Consider the following 14,991-nt stretch of genomic DNA (forward strand, 5'->3'; position numbering starts at 1 on the left):
ACCCGCCTGCATCCAGACAGCCCGGCTGGGCGCCGCGGCCGATCACGCAGACCTCAGCGGAAACCTTTAGAAGGGAGAAGACAAATCGCTTCTCACTGAAGCAGTTTGCAAGAGAATGAAGGCACGGGTGCAGAAAACCCCTTGTCGCAGTATAAAACACGCAGCCTCAGTCAGAATGGTTTGTGTTTATTGCTGAAGTGGTGAAGGAAAATTCTACCTGTTCTACCCATTTCCAGCAGGATGGTACACGTTTACTTAGTTGACATTTAAAGCCTCCACAACGGTTTAAAATATGTAAATTGTTAATGCTCTACCTAGCCAGAAGGGTTGGATGTTGAAGCTGAAGGTACGTGTTGTTAACAACGCGAAAACGCACCTGCCCTACATTGCTGGCAGCACATCGCTGCCATGTTTTGTTACACTGATGCAAATAAAGACACCATTCCTGTTTGTTTTCTCCCCAGCAGTACCCGTGCTAATGCAGCAGGTGTGAGGTCTGCGGCTCACAGTGTAGCTCAAAGATTTCAAGTAACACAGACCTGTATTCCAACACCGTAACAACCTTATCGTTTCTAAAATGCAGCTGAATGGTTGCTGTTAGCACAGAAGCAGACAATACATCTTCCCTTACTACTTCAAAGAGAAGGTTTCTTCTTCAGAACGAGGAAGATCCTAACATCTATTTAAAAGTGTAATGTAAGCTGTAGACCACATTTTCATGCATCCAAAATGTTCTTAGAAAAAAATAATAGCAATGGTGGATTAATAAAGTCATAGGAGAATCATCTAGACTGGATTTAAATAGTGAATGTATTTGGAAAGATGGCTTACAAAGCAGATGCAGCTTATGGGAAGGCATATGAAACAAGGGGAGGGCCAAGAACAGAGGTTCTTGAAAGTCCTTTCCGATTCCCAAAGGACTTGGACCAGCGTATTTAAGATTCCAGTTCATTTTTCCAGCGACCTCCACAGTTGCAAGCTGGATTTTCTCATAGGAACCACATATGGAGAACCAGGGTCTAGGGTGCTATTAAATATACCCTGCACTTCACAAATCATCAATTCAAATTTATTACACCATCCACATGCATAAATTAACTTCATAGACAGGGTTGGCAGCAACAGCAGACAGTACAGCTCCATACAGCTCTACAGGATGCTTGGAAATATGCAGTCCTGAAATCAGGCAACTTTACTGCTATGCTATACAGACAATTCAGCAGGACACCGCTTCCCAACATTCATAAAGAGTTCTTTAGAATAAAATCTCATAGCTGAAAGTATAAATATTTGTGTTCATAGCCACAAGATCCCAGTCACAGAATGGATTGGGTTGGAAGGTATCTTAAAGACCACCCACTTCTAATCCCCTGCAGAGTCACCACCCACCAGATTATAATGCCCAGAGTCTCATCCAACCTAGCCTTGAATGCCTCCAGGGATGGAGATTTCCATCAAATATTTCTACCTTTCACTTATTTGCTTGATGGGGAATACAAGTGTTCAGGCCTAGCAAGGAAGAAGCTAAATTTATCTTCATGCAGTTTGCAAGGTTAATAAAGCAATCAATGGGATGTCTAGGAGACTACAAACTTTGGCCCTCATTTTAAATTCTGGTGTTACTTTAGCACTGGGCTTCTCTTAGTCCTGTGAAACTACTTTGGATATAGGACTGTAATTCTGAAATGGTTTTAGGCTTTGTGCTAAGTCAGAACCTGATGGCTTGCTATAATCCTGGCTACATTTATTCAGCGAGGGAAAAGGCAAATGATATTTCCTTAGTGTCTTCCCTCAGGTGTAACACCATGGACAGCAACAAAAGTCCAAGCTCTTTGAGGTGACAGAAAATCTCCTGAAATAATCAGTTAGGCTTTCACATAATAGCTCTGTACCTCTGTGTTTTACTAGAAACAGGCCACTCAGTACAGCTGCAACTCTTTGGGAGCAAGAATGATCCCTATGAAAGGGAGGTATGACCCCTCCATTTTGTCATAACAAACTTCCAGATATTTGTGTCCCGGTACCTGAGCTGTAATCATTCAAGTTCTGAACCGGAATATTTAAACTTAATAGCACAAAGAAGCACTGATTACTATAGCTTCTATGTTATGAGGTCTACACTACTGCAAAATTAGCAGCACAGGCTACTAGCATCAGAAAGACATTTCCCTGTGCCAAATTGTTCTACAGTTGCCTCATGAGCCACTCTCTGAAGCATCTGATCCTAGCCCTGATCCACAGACCACAGTTTTGCTCCAGCCTAGTGATTTCTCTCTTCCTCTGCTAGCTTCTCCAAGGCAACACCAGGACTTTATCCGCAGGGAATGGAGGTGAAGGAAATACATTCTGCAAGGGACTTTAAACAGAAAAATAAGTTAAAGTGAGTTAAAGTGATTATCTTTACAGGCTATTCACTCTTCCATTAGTAAAGGAAAGTTCTGCATACAAGACGTTACGTGCCTAGAAAGAGACAAGTGGGGAAAAGAAAGAGTTGCTGAGCGCACAACGCAAATGATGGGACTGTTAAACTTCCAGCTGCTTGCCCATCTTGCTGAGGGCATCGCTGACAATGTCCAGCTCATGACGCAGCTCGTTCACCACACTGGCAATGCTCTTGGTGTCTTTCAGGATCTGCACGCTTTGAGTATATGGATTGTACTTCACACCAAATGGACGTTTGATGGTTTTTGCAAACTCTCTATTAAAGCAAACAAAAAAAAAAATAAAGAGGAAGTTTAACCAGAAGACAAACTTATCCTCTGTGTGCAGTCAGTATCAGTAATGACTTTTCAAATCACTTACTTTCTTAATGATCATTATAATTACTACGAAGTTCATCATCTCTCCCATCCAGTACATGGGAGACCAATTAAATATTAAACTCAGCTTTTCAGCCCCATAAAAGGTTATTATAAAATTGTGATAAGAATGAAAGGATCTGGTGCTGCCTCTGAGAAACACAGGAAGTCAAGAAAAAGCGTACCTCATCTTCTCCTTTGCTTCTTCAAAGCTTTCAGAAACAAAGTAAACCTCCTGGAAAGTTGTAATGAGGCATTCTTGCTTGCAGGTGATCTTTGGATCAAAAGGCTTGACTTTGGCACTGCCAGAGAGCGAGTGCTAAGTAACACATCATGTGTTATCATGTGCCAGAGGAATATCGCCACCAAAAGAATCCACAAGGAAGATGATACAGATTAAAAAGTGAATTAAAAAAAAGATGAGGTGAGACCATATTTAGTGCATTGCCTCTTAAAACATGTCTGCAGCTGAACAATGGCTTAAGCATAACAAACGTTATCTCTAAAGGACTGTGTTCTGCCAATACGGGTCAAAGCTGCTTTTAAACAAGAACAATATTTTCAGAATCTGGTTAAAACAGTAGAGTCTTTTTCTGAAAACAGGTTACTTGGAACTGAACGTACATCAATCATTCATTCTGCTTCCTCAGAAGGACACAGGAGCTACTCAGCACATACCCAAAAGCACACTGCCCTGTGACTAACCCCAGTGAACTCACCTAGAAGTCATCCCCACAGTAGGTATATTCAGAATAAATATTGTTAAGAATTATACCTGATAAATAAACGTGGCAGAACAGCGACAAAAATACTCAAGTATGAGCCAAGTAAAGAGGGAAGTAAGCAGTGGATATTCTTACCTTGAGCTCACTAATAGAAGAGAGCAAGCCAGCCCCATAAACTCTTAGTTGTCCCTCTTGCTTGCACAGGCCAAACTCTACAGTGAAAAAGTAGCACTGAAACAGAGAAGGGAGTAAAATAATTTATCCTTCAGCAAAGGTTTTGTGGTGAACTAGATGGGGGCCCTTCTACTCTCGGGAAGTATCAAACACCTGCAAGCCATTACTTGGTTATCGTTCTCAGATATCTAAAGCGAAGGGAACCTAAATAGAAGAGAGAAGAACCATAGGATTATATGTTTCTAATAAGAAAGTCTGATGACATAGCTGGGACAGAAGCTGCTCATCCCAGTAGAAATGTGGCAATTCAATCTGTTTTGAGAAGCACTGTAATGACACGAGAGATTCGGCTTAAAAGAAACACTAGATAGACAGGACCTCAACAATTGAAAGCATCAATCCAATACAGGTTGTTCCTTAGTGGTCTAAAATGTTAAAGATGTTCAGTTTCCTGATGTTCAGGACTCCTGCAGGTATGTGGCAAGGAATGCCATTTTCTTAGATGCTTTACTTCTGGTCTCACTAAAGGTAGCAGAAGCTTTACCACTAGCTATGACTGGCAGTTCTTTTGTAACTGGAATCAATTATTTTTCATGTAAAGTTTTCACCTTTCAGTATTTCTGTCAATGTATCAAGAAACTGTTATCCCAGAACTAAGATTATTTATTTGAACTTCTTGGCTGAAATGTACCGAGTGCTAGTTTCACATTCAGTGAAAACACAACATTTCAATTCATTTTACACACTGAAGTAACAGTTCAATGTTTTTATATCTAATCTATGTTTTCAGAAGTAGGAAGATATTTTCTGGAGGAAACAGACCACAGAATTTCAAGCTGGAAGAAGTTATCTACCCCTAGAAGTTGCATACTTACTTGACCTATGTGAAGTAAGAAAAATACCTGTCACATCATTCTTAAAATGTATTTTTTTCCTAGCATGGAAACTTGTTCTATGCTCTAAAGCTAAGAGTCAGGTGTAGCAGCTGGTGCAGCTAATGTTGAAATGAATCTCCAAATTAATTAGAGCTAGAGGGATCAGCTGAATTGAAGCTCCAAGCTTTAAGTGGGATCACTGGGCACTGAAACACTCACTGTTGCCAGTTTTTGGACAGCCTCATCTGATGCCCCAAGTGATGCAAGACCAATTTCCTGGGAGAACTGAGCAAAACTGGGTTCAGCCAAAAGAGGGACATGGCCTAGGAGCTCATGGCAGGTATCACTGGAAAAGAGGGAAAAAAAAAAAAAAAAGAAATCTCATCTTTCTTTGTGATGGAGAGAAAAAGTAGCACCACTAAACACACTAAACAGTGTCTTGTGTGAAACTTCATTATCTGAACAATATCCCAAATACAAAGAAGTATCAAATCAGGTTTAGCTAAAAGCACATCACCCCATTTCTACAGAAGTACAGCTGCTCCAGTTTGCAGATGAAGGTGTCTAATATTAAGAACACAGTTCCAACTGAACTTTAAACTGCCCACGATGACAACTGCAAGAGTCCTCCAATTACATGCTCTCCTGATAATCCCATGCTTATGAAGGTGGCACTTGAGTATGCTAAAACATCACTACATTCAGTGCGAAGACTGAAGTCTGCAGCACCTTTGAAAATAAGTTTTCTTGCTGGTATTCTTGAACAGACTTTAAGTAGCTTGGTATTGGGTAGCAATACTCAGAAACACACGTTTCATTCTACTCACGGCTCTGGTGTGTAGAGAGGGTCCGAGCTGTGTCTAACATACTGTGTGCAGTGAAAAACTCTGAATGCTAATCCTGCCAAGAAGTCTCTGGGTGACAGATACCCAGCAACAGGGCGAATGGTGAAACCTGTGCGCTCTAACAAGGAGTGGAGAAAATATATGTTAGTTTAAAGTAGAAGTCCATAATGTTCCCATCTCTGCTACAAACGGGGTAAGATCCACATCACTACTTTGGCTTAAGAGCACATGGAAAAATAGGCATGACTAGAAAATTTAGGCCTAATCTTGAGGATGGCCAACATTCAGTAGAAGTGTCCCTACCTCTGCGTAGGTGGATTTCTTAAGATTTCATGCCTACAACCAACAGAATACAGTTAAGTATCACTTTAACCAGTCCTAAGTCTCTTTAGAGTTAGCATGGCCCCCCAAACCATCACTGCATATATTCACGACATAATACATTAAAAACAGAGAGGCCAAAAAGCCTCTTAAATGACCAGAATGAATACAAGCAAACATTTTGCTTTTAGGTTTCCAAGCCAAAACCAAGAATCTTTTTTTTGTGCCCACATAGTAACAGTGTGATCTGCAATGGACTTTAGTTCTTCTCCATGTGAGAGAAAACTAATACCCTACCTTTCAGGAAGCGGGACACATCTTCCAGCTGGGGGATATTGTCTTCCCTGTACCCACAGTATTTGGTGAGCAACGGCAAGTTTTTAAGGTACTCTCTGCAGGCATGAGTTGGGTAAAGCTTGTTAAGCTCTCGGTACACAGTCCCCCAAGTCTTGATCTCCTCCTCTGTGAATTCAATCTTGGGAATTGGGTCACCACTACAAGGAGATGAGGACAAAGGGACATTCCTTGGTAAATGGCTTATAAGGATGACTCATTTACTTACTATTATTGTTCAACATTCATATGGCTGGGACAGCTGGTCAAGCTTAAGATTTCATTACACTGTCAAGTACGTGGGTAAGATCAGGTCTGTGCCCTGGAGAACTTTTAGGCCTGCTAACTCTTCCACCTAAATCAACAGATAGCAATCCTTGCATTGATTTCAAGGGAGTCTGAAAGCTTCAGTTGTGTAAATAGTTTCTTAAGTGTTCAAACAGTAACTGCAAAATCTTTTGTTTTGGGAGCTGGGAACACATCTTCTTCCTTGTAGTATCTGTCTGTCTGTATACAGTAACTTTCCACTATCTTTTTTTATTTATTTTAGGAAAAGATAATCCCCTAAATTAGCAGCACAATAAGTGGAAGAAACTAAACATGCATGTTAGGTAAAAATCATGCTGCCGTGCAGAGGAGACAAGTGTCTGCCTGAATATATCGACTGTGGTCCATCCTAATCAACCCTTAGGACCTTGATTAAAGTAGATTAGAGCAAGGCTGTGATTTAAAGGCTGCTGAAAGCAACTGGAGTGTCATACATTGCCTCCACTGCCAGCTAGATAACCAGCACGGCTGCTGCTTTCCCAAAAAAAGCTCTGTTAACAACACATCTGCAGTAACTGCCTGCATGCTGTGGTGGCCAGCTGCATGAACACAGAGAGCCATAAGCTCTAGATATCTGCCATTTCTAAGTCATTCCCAGTTGAGGAATTTGGTGTCAATATTCACACAGGCAACAGTAATGCAAAAAACATGTTCAGAAAAAAATGTTTAGCGCTGGGCTATGAAACTCCTCCAGCTTTAAGAGCTCCCTCCCCCAAGCAGAATCTCTAAAGACAGAAGCTCTTTGAATTCCATTTCACAGAATTCTTATCTACGCATCGCATGCTCTATTCTAAACCAGGAAATAAAACTCAAGTATTAACACTTGCCCAGAGAGTTTATAACTCAGTGGTCAACGGGCTGTCTAGCAACTTTTCCTCCCCTTCCTCTCCTTTGCAAAGGAGATCAGCCCTGGCAGCGTATGCATGTCCTGGACAGACAGCTGTGTAGATGTGCTGCCCACTCCCTTCCTTTGCTGCACCCATTTCCAGAAAAGGGGGGAGAGAACCCAGTGCCTTAACACACCCCACTGCAGGAAGCCCATGCTGACATTGCTGCCTGTTTGGGGATTAGTGCTGCCACAGATACCACAATGCCTATGCAGCCGTGAGCTGATTCTCAGACTGACTAGAGACCCAGGAAGCTGTAAGGTGGCCTAGATCTACCTTTTAATCTTGCATTACCTAGATCAACCTTTAAATCTTGCATTAAATCTCCCTTCACTTTATCCTTCTAGCTCTGATTCCTGAGACAAGTGTATCTCAGTGAGATCTGAGCCCAGGGAACATGTACCAGTCCACTCTGTTGCTATTTCAAAGCACCTAGATGGCTTTCGCTGGAAGAAGTTGAACTTACTGCTTGTAGTTCATAGCCAAGTCTGCAAAATACTTTCGCCTCTTACGATAGACATTGTCTTTGAAACCCTGGGGAGAGTGAGGAGGAAAGAAAAAGCAAAGTTAAATGGGTTTGCAAGCTGTAGTATATAAGTTAATTTAAAGCAAGATACTTGAAAGTTCTTCAGTGGTAAATATTAAAGTATACTATATAAGATGGAGAGGAACCTCATAGCTGTAGATTGAAATGTTTATTAACTGTAAAATAAGCAAATATGTCAATTCAAAGAAAGCATCAGTGGTTTTATGCATGCAGTATATATTCAGAAGACAAGGCTCCTTTTAGACACGTTAGTATATACACAAACTTGGTCACTCTCTTGCTTATTTCAAATTACGAAAGAAATTGTCCATTTGTACCGTGCAAATTCTAATTAGTTTGCTCCACCTGTAGTAAGGAAGAAATAGAGAGGAAAAACCAAGCCTGTCTCACAACAGCATTTTGTTTTTGTACTTATGTGACCGCTCAGGGCCCAGCCCCAGTCCTCTACATGAGCAAGCTTCACAGAAAGGCATAGGAGCCACATTCAGTACCAGCCTTGCCTGAACTAGGAAAAGACATGAAACCCCCACGAGAAGGTTCTTAGACCCCCAGAGACACTGCGGAGGGAACAAGAGAGAGGAGGAAACGCTTCATGTCTTAAAAGCGAGTTCCACAATGTACTTTTCACTGAGCGTTGTGCATGGAAGGGGTAAGGTACTTACTGGATGGTCAGCATCCAAATCGGACCCGTACATCAGCACTCGGTTTGCACACTTATCCAAATCTGAGATCTTCTTTGGATACCAGGGAATGTTCTCCATCTCTACGGAACGCATGGAATCCACAAGGTTATTAATAATGCCAAGCGTGCTGACGGAGGAAATGCTACTTTCAAGTCTGGCTATGGCGGTTACAGGCAAAATCTATAAATTAAAAGGGTTACAAACAGGACAAGGGAGCCTGCTGCCTATCTGGCACCAGCCTCCAGTTCATACTTCCTCCTCTGTCACTGCCAGTTTGCCCACAGACTGCACAGCATACTCCAAATCAGAAGATTTGGGGAGGAAACAGTTAATATGGGTTCTCAGTGGCCCTGACTGTTGTTAGTATTAATGTTAGAGCAGCAGCTAATGGCTGCCACGGAGCAAAGGCCTCCTTGTGCACAGCCTTCCAGGGCACAAAGCACGTAAAGGAGCAAGAGAACTGATTTTCATGCAGTCCTTGGACAGAGTGGAGAAGGTTAGAATCCTCCCATCCTGCTTCACTGACAAGAAACTCTGCTCTGTGCTTATGTGCTCCAGAAACATCAGGCTTTACAGAGGGAAGAGGAAAAGAAGGAGGCAGCTTCAGCCATGTAGCCTCAGAGAGACGCATAATTAATTTCACTACTGAGGATTTTTGGGGTTCATTCCTTTGGAGGCGATTTTTGGTGTTGTTTTGGTTTTTAGTCAAAAAGCTTTTAACAAGCTCTTGGCACGGCTGCTAATACACTGTAACTACCAAAGGATTTTTTTCTCTCCTAATGCTCCTCAGTTTCCTTAGTAAGGATGGGGAAATTGTTCAGATTGAGATTCTCCTTTCCTACAGCTAGAATAAGAAACTTTTACCAAGCAAACACCAGATCTTCCCTTTTCATGCCTACTAGCCTGTGCCAAGCATGGTGGCTGAGAAAAATATGACACTGATTTTGTGCTGCCCCGAGTTCTGAGCACTTCATAGTCTAAGAGCAAATATGAACAAGATTTGAAGCATCTCCAATTATTTTGGAGAAGCCCCCCTTCTCTATCACACTGATATAAGCAACCACATAATATGAAAAACGTTTTAAAAAAAGTCTTTAAGTCAAGAGCTGCATGAGGAAATGGCAGAACCCATCTCCCACACCGTCCAGTACCCGAATTTAACTGGTGTATATCAGTATGGCACCTCTGATGTCATGGAGCACCAGCCCAGCCCTCAGTCAGACTCTGCCCGAATGTGGCAACATCACAGTGGCCTGCATCAGTCTCTGCTGGTGCAGGGACCCCCACTTACAGTAGTTATACTGTGCTGAGAAAAGCCAGGAGAGCAGATGGCCAAACAGCCAGCTCTTCTAGAAGACACCAGGCAACAAAGCCCTGCTCGTGTCAACCAAACCATGCAGCGATGGCACAGAAATACAAAGCTAACAGCTACCCATAGCTGTCCGGAGCTACCCATAGCACTATGCATGTGCACATACAGACAAAGTAAAAAGGTTTCAAATCAGCACACTGAGAAGAACAGTAATGCCTTCTCTTTACCAGCGCTGCCCCCTGTACTTACCATCTTCCTGCACATTGAAATGCTCTGCTGGGTTCATAGAGACGATGCTGACGTGGGATTTGAGGAGCTGGAAGATCTCATTCAGTTGTTCTCTATTACTGTCACAGTCAACAAAGATTTCAAACTCCGAATTTCGTCTCTTGGATTTCCGTGACTCGATGTGCACCAGGTTCACATGCTTTTCCTGTTTTGTAAGAGGTAATGTTTTCAAGCAGAACGACTAAAATCTAAATTTCATTCTTTAAAAACAAAAGTATTCTGCTGACACAGCATATTCACCACCTACATGAAGGTATTTTAGTTAATTGGCTCTCCTGGTAGTAGCCTGGTTTTTGCTAGTGGTGAAACTGATTTTTAAAAAGCCACCTATTCCAAAGAAAATGAAAGACTTTGAGTTATTTTGGTTTCATTTGAAGAGAAACACACTAAGGATGTTTAATTTCACAGACCTTTTTTCTTTCATCCTGCCCATAGGAAGCTGATCAGTGACTTGGTCTAGGGAAATCCACAACAATGCCAATCACATTGCCATGGAATTATCTCACAAGCAAAGGATTTAAAAGCAGTCATTTTCCAGACATGAACTTCACTTTTCTTTTATTTGAAAAACGATTTAATCATACGTCTTACACCAGGATCATGCAGGAACCCCCAGGCTCAGACAGGCAGGGCCAAATGACAGCACAGTGACAGTGCCACGTTCCCTGCAGGACAGCAAGGAAAGTCAAAGGAACACAGTGGGACTGCTGCACTACCTCTGCCACCTTCAGTCCAGCCAGGCAAAGTGACAGCAGCACTGCAGGCAGCTCATCAGCACCCCAGGTGTGTATCATCAGCAAGTCCACTTCTTACATGCAGCAGAAACAATGAGTGCAATCCTTTTTCATGAAGGAACAAGAGGAATCTGTTCCAATTTTTTGTAAGTGCAGAAGAGTTTTTAAGACATTAAGCCAGCATCCAACTTCTGAGGCATACGTGTACGTTTGTGGATAATTTTGGGTGCAAAGCGGGAGGCACGTTAGGAATCACATCCTTAATAAACGGATGTAATTAATTCCACTGTGTACCAAACCTACCTTTAAAATAATAAACAAAAAGTAGATCCGTTATAGAAATATAATTATTGCATACCTGAAAGAGTTTTAGAGCTTTTACAAGGCCTCCGACTTCATTCTTCAAGGAAAAAATGATGGCAGTTCTTCCCCTTTCAGGCACGTGGTCTTTGTTCTCTTTATTATCTTCAATCATCATGTAGTTGGACTTACTTAGCTAAACGTAAACAAACAAGGATCTGGATCACAAGGAATAGGCGCTGAGCAGGGCTACTCCGGGCAGAAAAGAAAAAACCCAAACCCCACAATACATGGGTTATTAGCTTTGCCCAAGTGCAGACACTGTTCTTTGTTTAAACCTAACCCCACTTGGATGATGCTGCTGTAGAAGCAATGAAGTGTCCATCATAAACACACAGTGGATTTTGAAGGCATAAACCATGGGGCTAATTATTCAACATGATTTATAAAAAGCAGGGTGGTTTGATTCCACACTCAGGATCACTGCCTTCAGCTCATGAGATCTAGTATAGCTGCAGGTAACGTTACAAGGTGCACAGCTGGGACAAACCACTGAAAACGTGTGTTCTTATTTTATATTTTAGTAGTTTAACTTTGTGCTTAGGGTTGGGTGACATCATTTATTAAGCAACATTTCTAAGAGGCAAACAAATAAAACACAACACCACGCAGAGTATCCTTACACTAAATTCTACCAGTGACCTCTAACATAAATTTGAACAAATTGCAGAAGAGAAACTCAGATGCCTGCTATGCCAGATGCACATCATTTGCACATTTAACCCTAAACCAGCATTAATCTTTGGCTTTTAGTACAAGAACGGACTGCTAACAGGTCTGCATTAATGCAGCCACCATGTTGGTGCAGGACCAGAGCAAATGCGAACGCAAAAGCAACTCCTCCAGTTTCACTATATTCCCTATCAGTAACTGAGCTCTAATCATGCCTGACACCCTTCCTTCATGTGCCATCACTTGCCAGCCCTTAGGAGGGTATGGTGGCAAGGAATCATTATTGTGCTGTATTAACTGACCATGAAGGCATCAACATGACTTGCCTTCATGAAAGCACGCAAAGAGGGCCTTTCAAGTTCAAAAAGCTATTAAGTGCTTTCTGGATAAAAACTGCTCCTCCTGAAGCCCATAGCAATCTCTTCCCTTCCCCCCCCAGGAAAACATTACTCCCCACAGGATGGATACTTAGCAGCTCAGTTCTTTGTATCGGTAGGTATCCAACATTTAAAATTACCCAAAAGCACCTGTCTGAAGGAAAGTACATTGCAGAGCTGAAAGCTGAACACCGGAACACCTTTCAATCGGGTATTTGTCACAGACTGCCATTACCCGTACTCCTTACGCAGCTGGCTGCTTTCTCGCTGCACTCCTCACACCCTTCCTAGCAGGGAAGGATGAAGACATGTGACCCTACAGGTGGCTGTAACTCAGCATCACCTTACAGGCGCGTTTTTCAGCCCCACCGAAGATCTTGGCAGGAGTTTTGTTCTGACAAGAGACCCAAGCCTTTGCCAAGCTGTTTTTTGTTGCCCGTTTGATTTTTTTCCTCCACGTGCCGTATCACCGACCCGTGCCGACATGCCTCTCCCCGTCTCCTCCAGAAGCACGGGCCGCCCCCAGCCCCGCTCGGACCTCCGTCCCAGGGCAGCACGGCCCGCCCGCCCCGCGCCGCTCACCTGCCCGCCGGCCTCCCGCGGGCACGGCGCCCCCTCCAGAGAACCGCCGCGCCGGGTCACGGCCTGCATGGCGCCCTGCGACGGGATGGGCAGGGCCGGCCGGGCGGCCGCTTTATGGAGGGGAGAGCCGGCCCTAATCCCCCCGCGCGGGGCGGAGGAGGAGGCGGGGGCAGGAGGGGCCGCCCGGCGAGGGCTGCGGGAGCCCGCCGTGGTTTTTCCCTCCTTCCTCTCCCACTCCCTCATCGCACCCTGCGCGCGCCCGTGCCCGCTGTTTGCTCTCGGGTCAGACGTGGAACGAGGGGATTTGCGCTACTCAGCTGAAGGCAAAGCGCTCCCCGGGAGCGAAACCCCTCAGAGGCTTTAGGGGTGCAGCCCTCCAACACTGCAGGGCTGAATGAGCACGGCCCTAAGTTGCAATGAAGCTGGAAAAGCCAACCTATTCCAGCTGGGAACAGGATACATTTCATGACCGGGTGCCTTGATTTTCCTTTTCATACAGCACACAGTACTGCCTTTTCTTTATGTCTTAGCTCTACACCGGACGGTTTCCCCTCTTGCTCGCTGAACAGCTCTCCCTATCATACAAGCTGACTCAAAAAGCAAACAGTTCGTATCACTTTTATGCAGAATCTTAAACATATGAGATACGATATTCATCATGAATCTGCAAACAAGGCTCAGCAAGGTGCTTGTGATAGATGACTGCTCCACCGGCTCTCCCTGACCCATCGCACACAGCAACAAGGACCGGCATCGCTCTGCTGTGACTTGCTGGCATTACGCCCTGGGTAGCCCTGCAGATGCAGGTGAGCATCTTTTACTGGTTGGGTGCTCCCTGACAGCAGCCAGCTCCGTTGCCCGTTTTCTTTTCTATCAAAATGCTGAGCTCATCCCTCATAGTATTTCCAAAGAAAACACAAAATACAGTTCTCATTTCCTCAGAACTGTCAGAAGACAGTTGAGTTCAGACCGCTTTAACTGTGCTTTTTTCTCCAACAGCTGCTTCAAGGCAAGCAGCACAGCAACAGCCAAGGAAATTTAACCTAACATGAAAACAGCTCATTACATAAAAAGATAACCTGGGCACCCAGAATCTCGTGGAACTGATTAAACTCAGCTCACTGGTTGAGCAAGAAGCCCTCACTGACCACAGCTGATGCTCTACGATCTGAAAAGGCAGAAGCGTGCAGCATGAACTGACTCAATTATAGCCTGCCCTCACTGGGTGCTCACTGGAGCCTGCTCTGCTCTCTACAATTGGCTTCCAGGTCCTGTGCACGCACAGATCGCTTGGGATGAGAACTGTGTTTCACTCCAAAGCCAGCAGCATAACCTACTATGTCAGAACAGTAGCCTTGGCCCCCATGACAGAGAAGAGCAACATGGCACAGCAAAGCCACCAGCAGGTAAGTGTAGAGTGCAGCACAAAGAATATTACCACGTTTGCAGTGCTGCCCACCTCACCCTAGGAGGTAAAGAGTGACCCAGAAAGCATCTGAACTGGCATAGAGCTGAACAGGAGCTGCTGAACAGGAGCACTGACACGGAGAGAGGCCACAGGCTCTCAGCAGGATGTTAGAAGCCTTGAGGGACCCTGCAGCAGGAAGGAATTGGAGAGGACAAAGAGAACTTGGGGCACAGGGAAACAGCCCTCTCCTTGTGTCACAGCAGAAGGCAATACTGTGATTTTTATTTTCGTTTTTTTAAGCCCACCAGAGATTTCTCACATATAGCCTCTCATACATGCAAAGCCCTCCAGACAGATGATCGGCACCAGAGGATCAAATGCAGGTCTGACCCTGCTCAGAAGTGGGTCAAGCTGATCACCGTTTTGCAAGGCAACGTTTTGTCAAGCAGGGCTGCCATGAGACCTGTCACACTGGCACCAAGCAACCGTGAATGCTCCAAGAGCTGGCTTTCAATTACATTATCCGCTCGTAATTCCTCCTGTTAAATGAATCCTCCTTTCCTCAGCAGCCTCTGGCTCCAAGTGAGAGGGGGTGGCAGAGAGAGAAGTCCCATGCCTACTTGGCCCTTCATGGAAATAGCTCCAGGAACGCAGTTGTAGATAAATGCATAGGGAAACATTTAGGCTGATAAGAGTTAACAGAGGCTGTCGCACATCCAGACTTTGCCCTTGATAGTAAAGAG

The 14,991-nt window shown here is 44.0% G+C and overlaps 1 protein-coding gene across 2 annotated transcripts; it reads right to left on the reverse strand.

Annotated features, from left to right (window-relative positions):
* Positions 1-165: 165 nt before the first annotated feature.
* Positions 166-12,959, reverse strand: TPH1 (tryptophan hydroxylase 1). Of its 2 annotated transcripts, none has more exons than XM_052696954.1 (11): positions 12,841-12,959; positions 11,208-11,345; positions 10,077-10,260; positions 8,495-8,595; positions 7,752-7,819; positions 6,036-6,232; positions 5,400-5,535; positions 4,792-4,918; positions 3,659-3,754; positions 2,984-3,117; positions 166-2,698 (listed from the first exon to the last, which is right to left on the reverse strand). In XM_052696954.1, the coding sequence occupies exons 1-11, from the start codon at positions 12,907-12,909 to the stop codon at positions 2,524-2,526; spliced, it is 1,425 nt and encodes a 474-aa protein (XP_052552914.1). In that variant the 5' UTR covers positions 12,910-12,959; the 3' UTR covers positions 166-2,523. The 2 variants fall into 2 exon arrangements, with proteins under 2 accessions (XP_052552914.1, XP_052552915.1); XM_052696955.1 differs by lacking the exon at positions 12,841-12,959 and adding an exon at positions 12,494-12,651.
* Positions 12,960-14,991: the final 2,032 nt, after the last annotated feature.

This window comes from Tympanuchus pallidicinctus, unplaced genomic scaffold (assembly GCF_026119805.1).
Source record: "Tympanuchus pallidicinctus isolate F22 unplaced genomic scaffold, pur_lepc_1.0 scaffold3, whole genome shotgun sequence".
In the NCBI taxonomy this organism is placed as follows: Eukaryota; Metazoa; Chordata; class Aves; order Galliformes; family Phasianidae; genus Tympanuchus; species Tympanuchus pallidicinctus.